At 38.0% G+C, this 18,661-nt stretch overlaps 2 protein-coding genes across 2 annotated transcripts; both read left to right on the top strand.

Moving 5' to 3' along the window:
- The first annotated feature begins 339 nt into the window (after window positions 1-339).
- Window positions 340-3,593, top strand: LOC139876602 (glucan endo-1,3-beta-glucosidase 8-like). The gene is made up of 2 exons (XM_071863943.1): window positions 340-967; window positions 2,373-3,593. The coding sequence occupies exons 1-2, from the start codon at window positions 633-635 to the stop codon at window positions 3,475-3,477; spliced, it is 1,440 nt and encodes a 479-aa protein (XP_071720044.1). The 5' UTR covers window positions 340-632; the 3' UTR covers window positions 3,478-3,593.
- Window positions 3,594-16,600: 13,007 nt separating this feature from the next.
- Window positions 16,601-17,920, top strand: LOC139875879 (pelargonidin 3-O-(6-caffeoylglucoside) 5-O-(6-O-malonylglucoside) 4'''-malonyltransferase-like). Its single transcript, XM_071863171.1, has one exon. It carries the CDS (start codon window positions 16,601-16,603, stop codon window positions 17,918-17,920), a length of 1,320 nt encoding a protein of 439 aa, XP_071719272.1.
- The last annotated feature ends 741 nt before the right edge of the window (window positions 17,921-18,661 follow it).

Here is an 18,661-nt window from a genome sequence, read left to right as displayed (position 1 = left end):
CTTTTTGTTAATGTATAAGTATATTTTACATGCCCAAAGTTCTTAATGAAAACGTATATTAAAGGTTGCTTAAAGCCTTAAATTTCAAACTTAAAACAACCCCATTAATTAATTAATTTGAAACACTCAGCAAGATATTGCCATATTTTTCCAACTTTTTTTTTTTTTTTTTTTTCATAATCAAACAAAAATCCACCAACGGTCTTTTTAACCAATTTCAATTTCTCACCCCCTTTTTAAACACACTTTCCTCTCCCCTTTTTGTTTAAGAATCCCTTGTTCTTCAATACACACAGTAACCCCCCCCCCCCCCCCCCCCCCCCCCCCCCCCCCCACACACACACACACACACACCGACTTTTTCACACATATCTCCACGATCTCACTTTCTCTTCTTCACGTAAAACCCCCAGAAAAAATCGCCGCTTTTTAACCCCGTCTTCTCAACCGCTATTATTTACACCTTTTATCGCACACACACACACACACACTCTATATATATACGTATATATATAAAGCTCTCTCTTTTCGTCATCATCTAAAAAACTCACAAAAACCCAGAATTATTTTACCAAAATAACACTACCCACAAGATCCGATTCAGATTCAATCGATACCCAGAAGGTGAAAAAATGTCAGGGGTAAAAAGTGTAATATCGGTATTCTTGATGGGCCTGTTTTGCATATCTTTAAAAGTAGAAGGGGTTGGAGTAAACTGGGGGACGATGGCAACCCATAAGATGGATCCCAAAACAGTGGTACAGATGATGAAAGATAATGGGATTAATAAAGTTAAGCTTTTTGATGCTGAATCATCAACAATGAGTGCACTTGCAGGTTCTGGGATTGAAGTTATGATTGCAATTCCAAATGATCAACTTTTGGCTATGAATGATTATAGTCGTGCTAAAAAATTTGTTCAAAAGAATGTTACAAGATATAATTTCAATGGCGGTGTTAATATCAAGTAAGTTGTACTTTATGCTTTATGTGTTGTACCTTTTTTCACTTGTAATGGATATATTGGGTGTAGGAATATTGTGTTTTTGTGATTATATGCTTTTTTGATAGAGGTTAGAATTTGCCCTACCTGAATTTAATGAGGAAAAAAAACTTACACAAAATTTTATTTTATTTTTTATCAAAAAGTAAGGTTTTTTTGAGTGGTGACTTTGAAAATTTTATTAAATTTTTACACTCACCCTATCTCTATCTAAGTTTAAGTTCCGTCACTCTTCCTCGATTAGAAGATTGTGATTATGTGTTTCGCCCTATTTCTATCTAAGTTTAAGTTCGGCCACTCGGTTAGAAGATTGTGATTAATGTGCTTTTGGAAGTTGCAAGATAATGTACTACGGAGTATATAATTTTAATAGTATTGTGGGTATAAAGTAAGCTATAATTTATGCATTAATTGTTGTACATTTTTTCTAGATAATGGTTGTTTTGGGACTTGGTGTAGGAATATTGGGTTTTTGTGACTGCTTTAAGAAGTTGTACTTTTGATAGAGGTTTAAAAGATTGAAACTTTTAAAAGAAAATAATTCTGGAGTAATGAAACTACGGTGGGATGTAATATATGCATAAAAATATGTACTTTGTGTAGATATTTGCCCCTCATCAATTGTTGAAATATCACAAGGTTACCTTAAGTGGGGAGATTTGAGGTAAAAATTAATGGTAAAAATATGATTATTTGTGTAAGTTTATAAAATAGGTAAATGAAAGGTGCTGGAGATTAGCATATGACAATTTATTTTATTTTTATCTGATGTCATTTGAGATTTGCATATGATAATTTTGTTTTATTGATGTTATTTGAGCTCTGCACATGTACTAAAGTAGTTTTTTATGGCTTCAAAACTGCTTAAAGTGTGTGCCCCTTAAAAGAAACAAAAATGCAACATGTGAAGAAACAGTTTTTAAGTTTTGATCTTGTACTAAAAAGTAAGTTTATAAAATTAAGCACTAAAAAAATACAATCCCAAATACCCTGGAGGCACTTTTACATCAATGACCATGTAGTTATAAACTTTTAACAGATGTATGTTATTAATTGTTAGCTGTACGATGTGCATCAGGTGTTGTACATCAGAGCATCTCTTATGTAGTTGTTTAATTTCATTGTTGCTTTAAGCAACATCCAAAATATATGGATCTCAGCGTTGTACCTTTTCCTTAATTATAGGGTTAATTCTGTTAACATTCAAAAGTTTATGTATTTGTATCTTTTTCTTTTTTTTTCTTGGTTTTGGTAAAAGTTTAAGTATATGGTCACAATCAAATGATGTGATTTTCGGGTTTAGAAATTAGGGTTTAATTTTAGTCCTAATTTATTAATATTTATTTGTTTTCTTTTGTGTTTGTGACAGATACATTGCCGTAGGTAATGAGCCGTTCCTAAAAGCGTACAATGGTTCGTTTCAAAAAACGACGTTTCCCGCACTTCAAAATATCCAAAATGCCCTTAATGAAGCCGGGGTCGGTGACACCATCAAGGCCACCGTACCCTCGAATGCTGATGTTTACGGTTCACCAACCGATAACCCAGTCCCGTCAGCTGGTAGGTTTCGGGCTGACATCAACGATCAAATGGTTCAAATGGTCCAATTTTTGGCGAAAAACAACGCACCTTTTACGGTTAACATATACCCTTTCTTAAGTCTTTATGGAAACGATGATTTCCCGATTGATTTCGCCTTTTTTGACGGTGTTAGTCAGCCTGTTGTCGATAATGGGATTAAGTACACGAACGTGTTCGATGCTAATTACGACACTTTAGTGTCGTCTTTGCGGGCTGCAGGGTACGGTGACATGCCGATTATAGTCGGTGAAGTTGGGTGGCCCACTGACGGGGATAAAAACGCGAACAATAACATGGCGTTTCGGTTTTATAGCGGGCTTATGCCTCGGCTCAACTCTAACAAAGGCACACCGCTTAGGCCTGGCCCGATTGAAGTTTACCTTTTCGGGCTAATTGATGAAGACGCTAAAAGCATTGCCCCTGGTAATTTCGAAAGACATTGGGGTATTTTTAGGTACGACGGGCAACCGAAGTTTAGTATGGATTTATCGGGCCGGGGTCAAAACGGGCCATTGGTTGCAGCTCAAAACGTGCGTTACCAAGAGAAGAAATGGTGCCAGTTTAACCCGGATGCAAAAGACTTGAGTAAACTCGGTGAGAACATTAACTTCGCGTGCACGTTTGCTGACTGTACACCCCTCGGGTACGGTTCTTCGTGTAACGGGCTGGATGCGAATGCAAATGCTTCGTACGCGTTTAATGCGTATTTTCAAGTGCAAAATCAAGACGAAATGGCTTGTGGTTTTCAGGGTTTGGCTCAGGTGACGACACTTAATATATCAACCGAGACTTGCAGTTTTAACATTCAGATTGTCGGGACGTATTCATATGCGTCTCGTGCATCAGCTTACCTTTTCGTATACTCGCTTGTTCTTGTGTTTTTATCATTATAGATTTTGATTTTTGTATACATCGATCATTGTCGTTTTGTGAGATGCTATTGGTGTTCTACGGATTGATTGATTGACGATACATTTGTTTATCGAAATTTTCCCTAAACTTATAGCTTTACTTCAGTTGCTGATTTTGTTCTGCTGTTTGTTTTCTTGCATGTTTGAGTTGTACTCTGATATATGAATGTGAATATATATAATTAGTGTATAAAAAATTTCAAAAATGTTGCTGGTTAACAATCTAGGAAGTTTTTGTAAACTTAATCATGGTCCTTAAAATCACCTTTAGAAGGGTGTTTGATATATAGAACTTTCCCTAAAGTGGTTTCTTTAAACTACGTTGACCTATTCATGACTAAATGGGTCCAAGTTGCCACTTCAGGTTCTCGTTTACATTAAAATGGGTCACATTCTGTCTTGTACATGTACGAAACCACACTTTGAGGCTGTGTTGTTATCCTGGTTCGCTTCGGCTCGGCTCGGCTCGGCTCGGCTGTGTTTGGTAATTGTCCAGTTCGGTTTGGCTCGCTTTTAGATAGTTGTTTCAGGTTGTGTTGTTAGTTTATTAGTTGCAAGGCACACTGAGGTCTCGCTTTTAGATAGTTGTTTCAGGTTGTGTTGTTAGTTTATTAGTTGCAAGGCACACTGAGGTCGTTGTGTTTGTTGGTTGCTCCTTGTTTATTTTATAGCTCCTTTCATTTTTGATAAAAGACCTTGGTAAGTATATATATATATATATATATATATATATATATATATATATATATATATATATATATATATATATATATAGGGCAGGATGAATGGGGAAGTAACCAATCGGGGGAAGCAAATTTTTTATTTTTCGTTTTTTTTGGAATTTTTTTTTCCGGCATCAAGATCACACGAAAATATGAACATTTAGAAGAGACAGTTCGTGATAAATGTTATTATTTAGGCGGGAAAACGATCGACAAAAATAACATTCAAGATAATATTGTTCGTGAAGAATATGAACATTTTTTTTCATGTTTTGTGAAGTAAAATTTAGCCCGATTTAGAGTTTAGGGTTTAGGGTTTAGGGGTTAGGGTTTGGTGTTTTGGGTTTATTCCATAAACACAAAACACCAAAACCTAAACCCTAAACCCTAAACTCTAAACCGTTCGTGTTAAAAACTCAATCTAAATCCTAAATCTAAACCCTAAACCCTAAATTTCTAAACCCTAATATCTAAACCCTATAAACACTAATATCTAAACCCCAATAGCTAAAACCTCAACATACGCTCGAAAAACACGATAATTGTTATATATTACTTCTTCGAGCGTTTTTCCGCCAAAATAAAAACATTTATCACAAAGTGTCTCTACTAAATGTTCATATTTTCATCCCATCTATAATGTTCGCGAACAAAGTTTTTTCAAAAAACGAAAAAAAAAAAAAGTTTTTGCTTCCCCCGCTTCCCCCCGATTGGTTACTTCCCTCTTGATCCTACCACTATATATATATATATATATATATATATATATATATATATATATATATATATATATATATATATATATATATATATATGGACATGATCAATGGGGAAGTAACCAATCGGGGGGAAGCGGGGGGAAGCAAAAAAAAAAATTCGTTTTTTGAAAAAACTTTGTTCACGAACATTATAGATTGGATGAAAATAAGAACATTTAGAAAAGACACTTCGTGATGAATGTTATTATTTTGGCGGGAAAACGATCGACAAAAATAATATTCAAGATAATATTGTTCGTGAAGAATGTTAACGTTTTTTTTTCATGTTTTGTGAAGTAAAATTTAGCCCGATTTAGAGTTTAGGGTTTAGGGTTTAGGGTTTGGTGTTTTGAGAATAAACCCAAAACACCAAACCCTAAACCCTAAACTCTAAGCCGTTCGTGTTAAAAACTCAATCTAAATCCTAAATCTAAACCCTAAACCCTAAATTTCTAAACCCTAATATCTAAACCCTATAAACCCTAATATCTAAACCCTAATATCTTAACCCTAATGTCTAAAACCTCAACATACGCTCGAAAAACACGATAATTGTTATATATTACTTCTTCGAGCGTTTTCCCGCCAAAATAATAACATTCATCACGAAGTGTCTTTTCTAAATGTTCTTATTTTCATCCAATCTATAATGTTCGTGAACAAAGTTTTTTCAAAAAACGAAAAAAAAAAAATTGCTTCCCCCGATTGGTTACTTCCCTCTTGATCCTACAACTATATATATATATATATATATATATATATATATATATATATATATATATATATATATATATATATATATATATATATATATATATATATATATATATATATATATATATAACATGTACAAAATCACACTTTGAGCCGAGCAAAGATGATGGTTGCTAGAAAATGGTGACAAAGGCAATAGTTATGATTCCATATTTAATACTGTATGTGCTATTAGTTTGCTTAGCTAAGTTTGGTTTCGTCAACTCTTTTGGGGTTGCCTTTTGGTTATGTACAAAGTTGTAACAACCTAACCCGCATTAGAATCCGACCCATAAAAATTTTTTCCTTTTAATACGTTATAATTCATACATTAGGTCCCATTATTATTTCCAAAACGTCCTTAACACAATAATAAGTTTAATAACTCAAAACAACATTAATATTTTAAACCCTTTAATGCAACGATACATTAACGAAGTCATAAACCGAGCATGGTGATTTGGGACAACGCTACCCAAACCCTAATCAAGTACAAAAGCAAGATCTTTTAAGCAACCTAGCAAAGATCTCTAATCCCAAGCTCACCCGAACCGCCAAGCATGCAATCTGTAAAAATGTCAACAACGAGAGGGTAAGCTAACGCTTAGTGAGTGCTAACATACTACATACATATATATGTATAAAATGGACACGCCAAACAATAACAAATACCGCATACCGAACGTCCAAGCAATAAAGTAAGCTAGTCTAGGCGTACCATACAACACTAAGCACGAGCTAAGATACAACAACAATAATATACAAGTTCACCATCAACGATGCGAACAACGCCAAATAGCTACACCCGGAGGGCTAGCTACAACACAACAATACATTAATATAATACAATAATAATAATACACAAGGTTAACCCCTTAACCTTAATCATACTAACATTGGCCGAACAACCCGAGCCTTAGTGAATTCGCACAACCCGAAATTCACTTCTCAACCATAAGATGACCGAACAACCCGAGTCATCATGAATCCGCACTACCCGAGATTCACTACCTCCGCAGTAAGATGACCGAACAACCCAAGTCATCATGAATCCGCACTACCCGAGATTCATTTCTCAACACCAAGACCCACGGTCACGGGATTATAAAATCCACCACATCGGGGCCATACACATCTCAACCATCTCAACCCTTCGCCATTGGGTTATAACATCCAAATCACAACCACGTGTGATAACATGCACACAAACGTGTACCTCGCCAAAGGTGGCCAACCAATACGCACAACCGTGCCAATTGGACCTATACACAAGTCCATCAAATCCACCTATATGTGAAGTGAGCTCTATAATCGAGAATCACTTCACCCGACCCGCACCCATCCTACACATACATATGCACATAGGATATTAACACTCACCTTGAAGTCTTGAGAAAAGCTTCCAAGTAATCCGCAACACGTCAATGGAAAGTACCTATTCCATTATCATAAATATCACAACACAATTAGATTGGATTTACAAACCAACCCAATTCGACACTTAGTGCAAACTCGACCCAAATGCACTTCCAAGTACAAACCGCACCCAAACTTAACCAATAATCACTAACACAAGTGATAATGGTCCTAATATACCAATTAAACTCGAACACTAGTGTTAAACACGTGTCTTGCCCATTTTGACACCAAAACCCTAGTTTTGACCCATTAAGACCAAAATCTCGTCCTTTACAAGTTTTAACACCAAAACACATTGGAATCGGTTTAACACTTCAACTTAATCCATTTTAAGTTCATAAACCTCGCTTAATCCACAATCGGGTCAAAATCATCAAAAAACCCTAATTTTGACTCTAGTCAAAATTAGTCAACTTCAAGAACCCTAATTAACACCAAAACCTCAATAATCACTAACACTAGTGATTAAACACCATTAACAAGTCCTTTAAACTCAAACTTGCACACCAAACCCAAAACCCGCCAATAATCACAATAAACCCGAGTATTGGTGTTAATCTCCAATTAACAACTAAATGGGTTTCATCTAAGAATCATACAATCAAAAGCCCTAAAATTGAATGATGAACACAAAAATGAATTTCGGAGTTAGAGCTTACCACTAGTATCACCACGTAGCCAAGAACGAGGAGAACACACTTTCCAACTACGCCAAAGATTGAATCCCACTTCTTCCCTTCCAAATCACACTTTGAATCAAATGGGGTTTTATGTTTTGAGAGAAAAGTGGAAGGAAAAATGAAAAAGAAAATGATTAAATGAGATGAGTGGATGAGGTTTGAGTCTATAATCTGATCCACACGTGAAAAGACGGATTTACCCCTGAACACACCCTTTTAAAAGCTGGAAATCGGGTCTGAACCCAGACTGGTCGCGGCGCGGCCCTAATTGTCGCGGCGCGACAATGTACTGCAACTGGTACTTCTGTTTGAACCCTCTTCTGTCCCATCTTTGCTTGATTTCTCGCGGCGCGACGGCCTCTGTCGCGGCGCGACAATAAGCTGTTTTGCTACCATTTTTGTCTAAACGAACCCTTGTCTCATTGTTCCACTCGTACGCTCTAATCCCGACTTGTTAACGCAAGTAAACCCTTCTAGGAAACCCCAAAGTGAACCTAAACCAACAACCCTTGCATGCATGCGTATCCATCACCTTTTACCCATATATACACTTATACATACATGCAATGTACACTAAGTACTCCGCGTACTTCTCGTTCTAATATATATACGTGCATTTTCACGCAACCCAAACCATAAAGGTATATCTATACATACTTTAATATCTCCATGCCCATGTATATACATATATATATGTATATATCCATTTCTCGCGTATAAAATATTCGGGTGTTACAACTCTCCCCCACTTAAGCTCGATCACGTCCTCGTGATCCTCATCGCTTAACCAAATGGACCTCACCTCACGGTCCTCGACTTAAGTCCCAATCCGACTTTCCTAAGCAATTCTTTCCAACGAATTGCCTTTTACAACTAAATCGTCACTCGCGATTTCTCAAGTTCACAATCCGAGCACTAAAACCATGCTCATTTCCCCAACATCGGGAAACTCAACCAATCTCATACCGAGATATTAATTCCTTAGTGTACTATTACCGAGTACAACACTAAAGGCAACCAAGCCTCAACCTAGGGTCTACAACCCGAAACAATGAAGACTGAACCAAACGAATCCTTACGGATATCACCAATCGTGAAACATCCCTTGTAGTGCGCAATACGACCAATACGCAACTACCGTAACATCATGATCACACGGCTAAAACCGGTAGCGTCCAAACGACTATGGAAACGCAAATCCCAAGGTGTACGAAATCAACCATCGTCACACCCGTAACCAACATGTGAGCGAAACACGGCTATCGCATCACTAATCACACAACATGGTCCTCGCGACCCCACCATCGGCGTATACAACAACCGATAGTTCACAACACGACATGGTCCTCACGACCCCACCATTGGTATATAAACAACCAATAGTTCACAACTCAACATGGCCGAAACAACCCGAGCCAAAACACATATGGAGGATGGTCGAAACAACCCGAACCTTAGTGAATTCGCACAACCCGAAATCCACCAACCCAATCCATATATCTCATAACGAAATGACCGCACAACCCGAGTCCTCGTGAATACGCGCAAACCGATATTCACTACCACCGCCACATAGTATAACCGAGGATGGCCGTACAACCCGAGCCTTAGTGAATCCGAACTACCCGACATTCACTACCTCAAACTATGAGCCCAACCAACAGGGACAATTGTACAACCCGAAATATTGTGAATACGAACAACCCGATATTCACGTCCCACAACACAACACTCTTGATGAAGTCAGCGGACCCCGAAGGTCATGCTCCACCAATCTCAATACCGGATGAAGTCAGCGGACCCGAAGATCATGCTTCACCGATCATGTACTCCCGTGATGAAGTCAGCGGACCCTAAAGATCATGCTCCATCACTCAACCGTACCATAATGAAGTCAGCGGACCCCGAAGGTCATGCTTCATTAATCACAATACCATGATGAAGTCAGCGGACTCCGAAAGTCATGCTTCATCAATCAACGCCCTTTTTGGCCTCGAACGACGAGTAGCGTAACATCGCGCTCTGCTACGCCATAGTGAATCCTAACGGATAACACTAACCATTCACCATACTCGAGCAAGAAGCCACCTATATCAAACATAGGCACAAAACCATACTTCTCTGTAAGAGAATCCAACTCACACACATCCCTTAACCGAGGGATTTCACCTTGCTCACCAAACACGACCATTATCTCTTAACGAGATTTATCACATTACCACCTCGGTGGTAATTCCAATCCAAACCATAAGTACAATTTATCCGAAATCGTACTCTACCACAAATCGACCAAAACTAGGTCTCGACAAGATTTCCGGATCTACCAAAAGTATCATCCGAAATATCACACTAAAACTTCCTCGTGCGGGAGTGCGACTCCCCCACTTGGAACCACGTTCCTATATCACAACTTGTACACTCGTACAATGCTACCAAAGGTAGACTTCACCAACAATTGGGTACACACGACCCATCACCACAACTTGCTCAGACCTTGAGCATACGAAGGATTTCAATCAATCCTTAAATACTTCGAACGAAAAGTGTACCACGATTACACAAACCATACCCTCGCAATTATCCAATTGCTTTAGTTTGTCAAGTTTCACCTAGTCACTCATGTACCTACGGGTTTCTCCCGGTGCCCTAAGTACAATGTAACCACAACACAATCGGAGTCGACACCACGCTAGTAGGTATAAAAGAGGCACCTAATGTCGCGTCATAAAGACTCCATTACCAACACACATCGAGATTTTAAACACTCGATCTCTCGGGTTTTAAATCACCCGACGAACCCCATGGTTCATCATCTTCAATACACTAGAGAACGCGCGCTTAACAATCGAACACCAAAACCATTTCCGTGGCTTGGTAGAAACACTTCCCAAATACTAAGGAATGCTTGGTTGCACCAAGCCTTACGCCCTTCGTCCCAAAAATCAAACATCGGCACAGGGTACTTCCATTAGGAACGTCACCCTTAACAATAACATGCACAACACAATGCATCTAACAATCCGAACCTAAACGCCACATAAATAAATATTCAAAAGACATATTTATTAAAACGAAACGTACCTCAACGTCTCCTTGCGGCATTCGCCGCCGCCAACTCGGGACAATCCGGCTTGCGATGTCCCTCTTTATGACAATAGTAGCACATTCCGTCATCACTTCTCGGCATTGTGCATTCCCACAACTTGTGGCCCCTAACACCACAATTGAAACACCTAGGCGCACGAGAATCCGTCGCGCCTTTTACCACATCACTCGTACTCGCACTCGGACCCTTAGTCCTCTTACTCGGAGCACCATAAGAAACAACCCTCCTTTCACTTGAAGGTTCACCCACCTTTGATCGCGTATAAGACTCGAAACCTCTAGCCACGGCGAACAATTCAGCAAACGATTTCGCGTAGCCCCGGCTAATCTTACTCTTCAAGTCATCATTCAAGGTCCGATAGAAATCCCCCATTAACAATCGATCATTCCCCAAATACTCCGGACAAAAACGAGCTTTTGCCATAAAGGTCGCCTTAAGAGTACTCAAATCCATAGATCCTTGTCGCAAATTTCGCAATTCATTGCGCAATTCCCACAAATCGGCCGAAGTCCGGAACTCCTCAAAGAAGTCCTCCTTAAACTCATCCCACGATAAGGCCATAAACGTCTCACCACCGACAAGATCAATCTTGCCATCTAACCAATCCTTCGCCCTACCCCGCAACAAACTAGTAGCGAGTCTCGTCTTTTTCTCGGGAGGGCATTCCATAGTACGAAAACACCCTTCGACATCCGAAACCCAAGTCGTACTCACCAAAGGATCCGGTTTCCCATCATACATCGGGGGTCTAGTCCTCATGAAGCTCTTAAGACAACGCTCCATTTCACCCCTATTTTGGAATTCGGAATACTTCCCATCCATTTCTTCTCGAAACGCTCTCATTTGCTCCGCAACGGCGGCCGTAACTCTAGCGTTAAATTCCGTGTCGTTCATCTCGGTCTCGTTTCGCGTCGTCATTCTAAAGAATGCAAAACGATTAGATCACGAACGTATAAGTAAACACGCACAACCCCGACCCATCTTGCTAAGCACTCGTCGTACATCACTCGTTAGACACGATTTGCACCCGTAATAAGGTCTGCAAGTTCTTATTACGCACACACGCCGCATCGACTTGTTAGTACAACGACCGCCTCGCTCGATGATATAAACAAACACAACCAAAATTCTACGCGGTACAAACACACGCGAGAATTACTATCACAACACAAGAGCATATTAATAATATCCGCATTACTAATATAAACGTTAGTCAACCTATAAACAAGGCACTAACTAAACCCATTCCGACCCGTAATCCTACAAGTCCCGCAACAAATTAAGCACACACAAAAGTCTAAGTCTAGGCACCTATCTCAAGTCACCTAAATCCCTTAGACCATGCTCTGATACCACTTGTAACAACCCAACCCGCATTAGAATCCGACCCATAAAATTTTTTTCCTTTTAATACGTTATAATTCATACATTAGGTCCCATTATTATTTCCAAAACGTCCTTAACACAATAATAAGTTTAATAACTCAAAACAACATTAATATTTTAAACCCTTTAATGCAACGATACATTAACGAAGTCATAAACCGAGCATGGTGATTTGGGACAACGCTACCCAAACCCTAATCAAGTACAAAAGCAAGATCTTTTAAGCAACCTAGCAAAGATCTCTAATCCCAAGCTCACCCGAACCGCCAAGCATGCAATCTGTAAAAATGTCAACAACGAGAGGGTAAGCTAACGCTTAGTGAGTGCTAACATACTACATACATATATATGTATAAAATGGACACGCCAAACAATAACAAATACCGCATACCGAACGTCCAAGCAATAAAGTAAGCTAGTCTAGGCGTACCATACAACACTAAGCACGAGCTAAGATACAACAACAATAATATACAAGTTCACCATCAACGATGCGAACAACGCCAAATAGCTACACCCGGAGGGCTAGCTACAACACAACAATACATTAATATAATACAATAATAATAATACACAAGGTTAACCCCTTAACCTTAATCATACTAACATTGGCCGAACAACCCGAGCCTTAGTGAATTCGCACAACCCGAAATTCACTTCTCAACCATAAGATAACCGAACAACCCGAGTCATCATGAATCCGCACTACCCGAGTTCACTACCTCCGCAGTAAGATGACCGAACAACCCAAGTCATCATGAATCCGCACTACCCGAGATTCATTTCTCAACACCAAGACCCACGGTCACGGGATTATAAAATCCACCACATCGGGGCCATACACATCTCAACCATCTCAACCCTTCGCCATTGGGTTATAACATCCAAATCACAACCACGTGTGATAACATGCACACAAACGTGTACCTCGCCAAAGGTGGCCAACCAATACGCACAACCGTGCCAATTGGACCTATACACAAGTCCATCAAATCCACCTATATGTGAAGTGAGCTCTATAATCGAGAATCACTTCACCCGACCCGCACCCATCCTACACATACATATGCACATAGGATATTAACACTCACCTTGAAGTCTTGAGAAAAGCTTCCAAGTAATCCGCAACACGTCAATGGAAAGTACCTATTCCATTATCATAAATATCACAACACAATTAGATTGGATTTACAAACCAACCCAATTCGACATTTAGTGCAAACTCGACCCAAATGCACTTCCAAGTACAAACCGCACCCAAACTTAACCAATAATCACTAACACAAGTGATAATGGTCCTAATATACCAATTAAACTCGAACACTAGTGTTAAACACGTGTCTTGCCCATTTTGACACCAAAACCCTAGTTTTGACCCATTAAGACCAAAATCTCGTCCTTTACAAGTTTTAACCCCAAAACACATTGGAATCGGTTTAACACTTCAACTTAATCCATTTTAAGTTCATAAACCTCGCTTAATCCACAATCGGGTCAAAATCATCAAAAAAACCCTAATTTTGACTCTAGTCAAAATTAGTCAACTTCAAGAACCCTAATTAACACCAAAACCTCAATAATCACTAACACTAGTGATTAAACACCATTAACAAGTCCTTTAAACTCAAACTTGCACACCAAACCCAAAACCCGCCAATAATCACAATAAACCCGAGTATTGGTGTTAATCTCCAATTAACAACTAAATGGGTTTCATCTAAGAATCATACAATCAAAAGCCCTAAAATTGAATGATGAACACAAAAACGAATTTCGGAGTTAGAGCTTACCACTAGTATCACCACGTAGCCAAGAACGAGGAGAACACACTTTCCAACTACGCCAAAGATTGAATCCCACTTCTTCCCTTCCAAATCACACTTTGAATCAAATGGGGTTTTATGTTTTGAGAGAAAAGTGGAAGGAAAAATGAAAAAGAAAATGATTAAATGAGATGAGTGGATGAGGTTTGAGTCTATAATCTGATCCACACGTGAAAAGACGGATTTACCCCTGAACACACCCTTTTAAAAGCTGGAAATCGGGTCTGAACCCAGACTGGTCGCGGCGCGGCCCTAATTGTCGCGGCGCGACAATGTACTGCAACTGGTACTTCTGTTTGAACCCTCTTCTGTCCCATCTTTGCTTGATTTCTCGCGGCGCGACGGCCTCTGTCGCGGCGCGACAATAAGCTGTTTTGCTACCATTTTTGTCTAAACGAACCCTTGTCTCATTGTTCCACTCGTACGCTCTAATCCCGACTTGTTAACGCAAGTAAACCCTTCTAGGAAACCCCAAAGTGAACCTAAACCAACAACCCTTGCATGCATGCGTATCCATCACCTTTTACCCATATATACACTTATACATACATGCAATGTACACTAAGTACTCCGCGTACTTCTCGTTCTAATATATATACGTGCATTTTCACGCAACCCAAACCATAAAGGTATATCTATACATACTTTAATATCTCCATGCCCATGTATATACATATATATATGTATATATCCATTTCTCGCGTATAAAATATTCGGGTGTTACAAAAGTCATGTGAACAAGCATGTGTATTCTACGAGTGCAATTTCAACTCATTTATCTATGAATGGGTTGATTTGGGCAGGGTTTGATCTCAAATGGGGGAAATCAAAGATAAAAATTGCACAAAGGGGAACATTTCAAACTGATTGAAAGTTTTTATATTTATTACTATTTTTTTTAGGAAAAAATAACGAAAACTGATTGAAAGTTGCCTAATGGCTATTACTCTATTGTTACTGTTGACGTTGTTTTGACGGATTTTATGACGCTTGCAACTCGATCCAGTGGCGGAAATCACTAGAACAATGATTAACCGAATAATGGGTCGTGTTGGGGTCTAATTAGTCCAACCTAGGGTTGAATCTATATTAGAACGACTCCTAAACGTAAGTATTCGGTGGTTTTCGGTGTTGGGAACGACTGGGACGCAAAGGATACGAATTAGGGTTATGGGAATGAGTAACCCCCAAAAGGAGGTCAAGTCCCTTATATATACTGTATCCCAGAAACAGTCGGTCGACTGCGTTAGACAGTCGGTCGACTGCGTTAGACAGTCGGTCGACTGTGTGACTCAGTCAGTCGAGTGTGTCACCACACTTGGCCGACTATGCATGCAGTTTAACTATTGAATAAATTATTTAAAGCGCACACACACATATAACATATCAATAGTCACAATGTGAATGTTAGTACATGACCGAATGTATTTAAAAACAAACGATTAAGAACTAAGGATTACATGCATCAATAGTTACTGCATACTCCTAAATTGCTCAAACTCTGTTTGACCTCTTGCACCTCTTATGTATTACTCTAACCAAGGTTCATAACGGTAAGTCATGCACTTACAGGGACTTCATTTATGTCCAATTTTTTTTAATTGCATATTCTCTTAACTCAGGGCCGTCTCATTAATTTAAAGGCCTTAGACGAAAATTAAAATGAGCTCACATATACGTTAATTTTTTTAACACGCATAAAAAATAATACTCCAATTTATCTATTATTTACTTACACAGTATTTAACTATTAAAAACAAGGCATTTTAACTTTAGTTGACAACTTTTTATTTGATTTAATTAAATATAGTTAGAAAAATATTTACATATTCAAAAGTTTGAGCCCTAAGCGGTTGCCTATCTTGCTTATGTTCGAAGACACCTCTGCCTTAACCTGACCAAAAAGTCATTGACCCAGTATCATGACTAACCCAACCATATAAAGGACAAAAACTCAAATAGCTATATGGAGTGTATATTGACGATTATGTTTTATATGACATGTCTATTTGATTTAAACACTATGGTTATTATCGCTGCATCGGCATAGTTGAAACGGGAGATGATCGCAACGGGTGGTTTAGTCCCTCTCGAGTGATCCCAATAGCTGTCAAAAAAAAAAAAAAAAAAAGATTAGACAAGGATACACAACTAATAAAAAATATGTTTAACTCTTCGGCCGAATTATAACGTCATTGATATGTCGTTGAATAATTTAGTCTTAAAATTAAAATATACTACCGTGTTATGCATTAACAAAAATTATCAAGTATTCTAATTTTATATCCCCGATAAATTAGGATCTGTCTTGTTCTATAATGAATTATTCCACTTCATGATAATATAAGATACCCATATATTCATCTTTGTTTAATGTACTACAAATCAATTACAGTCAGATAAAATGATTATCTATTTAAGACTGAAACTTTTCAAGTTAGCTTGAAAGATCTGTAATATGGCAGTGCATATAGTAACAAAACAATCCAAAAAACATATAAAACCGTCAACTCCAAATCCGTTAACCCTTTGTCACTACAAAATCGGCTTCATTGATGAGCTAGCTCCATCCTTGAATATAAGCGTTGTCCTGTTTTACTCTGTAAATCATAATCACATCTCGAAGTTTGTTTCTAAGCTCGAAAAATCACTTGAAAAAACTTTAAAACTATTTCCTCCTCTTGCTGGTAGGTACGTTGCAGCAACTCACGCCGTTGACTGCAACGATCAAGGCGTTGACTTTATTCAAGCAAAAGTCAACATGAAACTTGAAGACATTGTTGGTTGTGAAGCGAATTTAAGATTAGTCAACGAACTCGTACCATTACAACCTGGTGAAGTTGACCAAGTCAATGACCCGTTGCTTGCGATTCAAGTAACCGCGTTTGAGTGTGGAGGTATAGCACTTGGTGTAAGCATTTCACATAGGATTGCTGATGCGTCTACTATAAGCACGTTTCTAAACGAATGGGCTTATATAAGCCGAGAAGAAGAATATGAAGTTGAACATATTATTGGGTCGGGTTTCAACTCATCTTTATTGTTTCCTAGTCGTGGGCTAGATCCGTTTCTTCAAGGTTTTACGAGGTCAAAAAGTGATGATAATGAGCTAAGTATGTATTTCACAAAGAAAATTTCGTTTAGCGAAAATGAGATATTAAACTTGAAAGAAAAGATTATGCTAAATTCAAGAAATGGTAATCTGAAGTTGTCAAAGGCACAAGTGGTGTCAGCAATCATATGGAATGCGTATAATACTATCGATCGAAGAATAAACGTTGATCATCCAAGAGATTCTGTTTTTATTCAAGCGATAAACTTAAGGGGGAAAACATCATCTTTAATACCAAACGATTCGTGTGGGAATTTTTGGGGTATATTAGCAACCGAATGCAAGAGTGGTAATATTGAAACTATTGAAGAACTTTCGGATCTTTTAAACAATTCTGTTAATAATGGTAAAGATTACTACGCAAAGTTACGTCATGATAATGAAGAAGGACAAAAAATGGTTCTTATTTCTTACGAATATTTAGCGACAATTCCACCCACAAAAAACGTGATCGTGATTAGTAGCTGGTGTAAGTTTCTTTTTTATGAAGTGGACTTTGGATTTGGAAAGCCTGTTTGGGTAAACTGTGGTAGTATGCACACGAAAAATTTAGCTTATTTGATTGAAGGATTGGGAGGTAATGGCATTGAAGCATATATGTCTTTGGAACATAAAGATGTGCCTCACTTGAAAGAAGCTTTATACTTCAATACATTTGTTAATTAAAATCTTTGTCCTTCAATCAAAGCTCATTAGTCCAGGTTTTTGTAACTTATAAGTTAAGCAATCCTAATCCTAAATGTAAGTGCAAGAATAAGATCGTTAGACGTTGCGAACCGGAAAGGTTTACTAAGTTCATGGTGAGCATGGAAGACGTGTGTGATGTTCTGTCCATCAAATAGTTGAATGTTTATATTTTATGGTTATGTTTCTAGTTGGGTTAATTAGCCTTGATTGGAACAGTTTTGTTCTTCTGCTTGGATTCGGTTTTTATTCTTGTAGTTTAGTTTTTTCAGTTTATTTGCTTCTTCTTGTGAGTTTTGCTTCCCTCTTGGTTGGGGTTGTCTTTACTGGTTTCTTTTCCCCAGTATGATATTGTTTGTTTGTCCTGTCTTATACTCGTTTCGTCTCTTTCTTTTTTGTTGAATGATTCACGTTATATTTAAGTTGTTTGTTAACTCTTTAATTCACATGTAGCAATTAAGAGAGTATTAAGAGGAAATAAGCAACGATAACGAAATACACAATACGGTAAATAGATTGATTTTTATAATTTACTGATTATGACTAGAATTAGTTTTTATATAGTTTTTACATATTTTGATACATTACGTAAATGTATTTGAACTTTTATCAAGTTATCCACTTTAAATATAAATTAATTGTTATCAAATATTTTCAGTTCAATGTTACGATTTAATTATAATGTGATAAAATATATATATTTTAAGGTTTACTAATCATTAT

Source organism: Rutidosis leptorrhynchoides, chromosome 11, assembly GCF_046630445.1.
Source record: "Rutidosis leptorrhynchoides isolate AG116_Rl617_1_P2 chromosome 11, CSIRO_AGI_Rlap_v1, whole genome shotgun sequence".
Taxonomy (NCBI): Eukaryota; Viridiplantae; Streptophyta; class Magnoliopsida; order Asterales; family Asteraceae; genus Rutidosis; species Rutidosis leptorrhynchoides.
Note: the sequence above shows the minus strand (reverse complement) of the source record. Positions and strands in the feature narration are given on the sequence as shown.

What these genes read in the sequence shown, in the direction of transcription:
- LOC139876602 (XM_071863943.1), top strand. Translation starts at nt 633, where the DNA reads ATGTCAGGGGTAAAAAGTGTAATATCGGTATTCTTGATGGGCCTGTTT. An exon ending in AATGGCGGTGTTAATATCAA is followed by an intron (nt 968 to 2,372) that starts GTAAGTTGTACT and finishes TGTTTGTGACAG; the next exon opens with ATACATTGCCGTAGGTAATG.
- LOC139875879 (XM_071863171.1), top strand. Translation starts at nt 16,601, where the DNA reads ATGGCAGTGCATATAGTAACAAAACAATCCAAAAAACATATAAAACCG.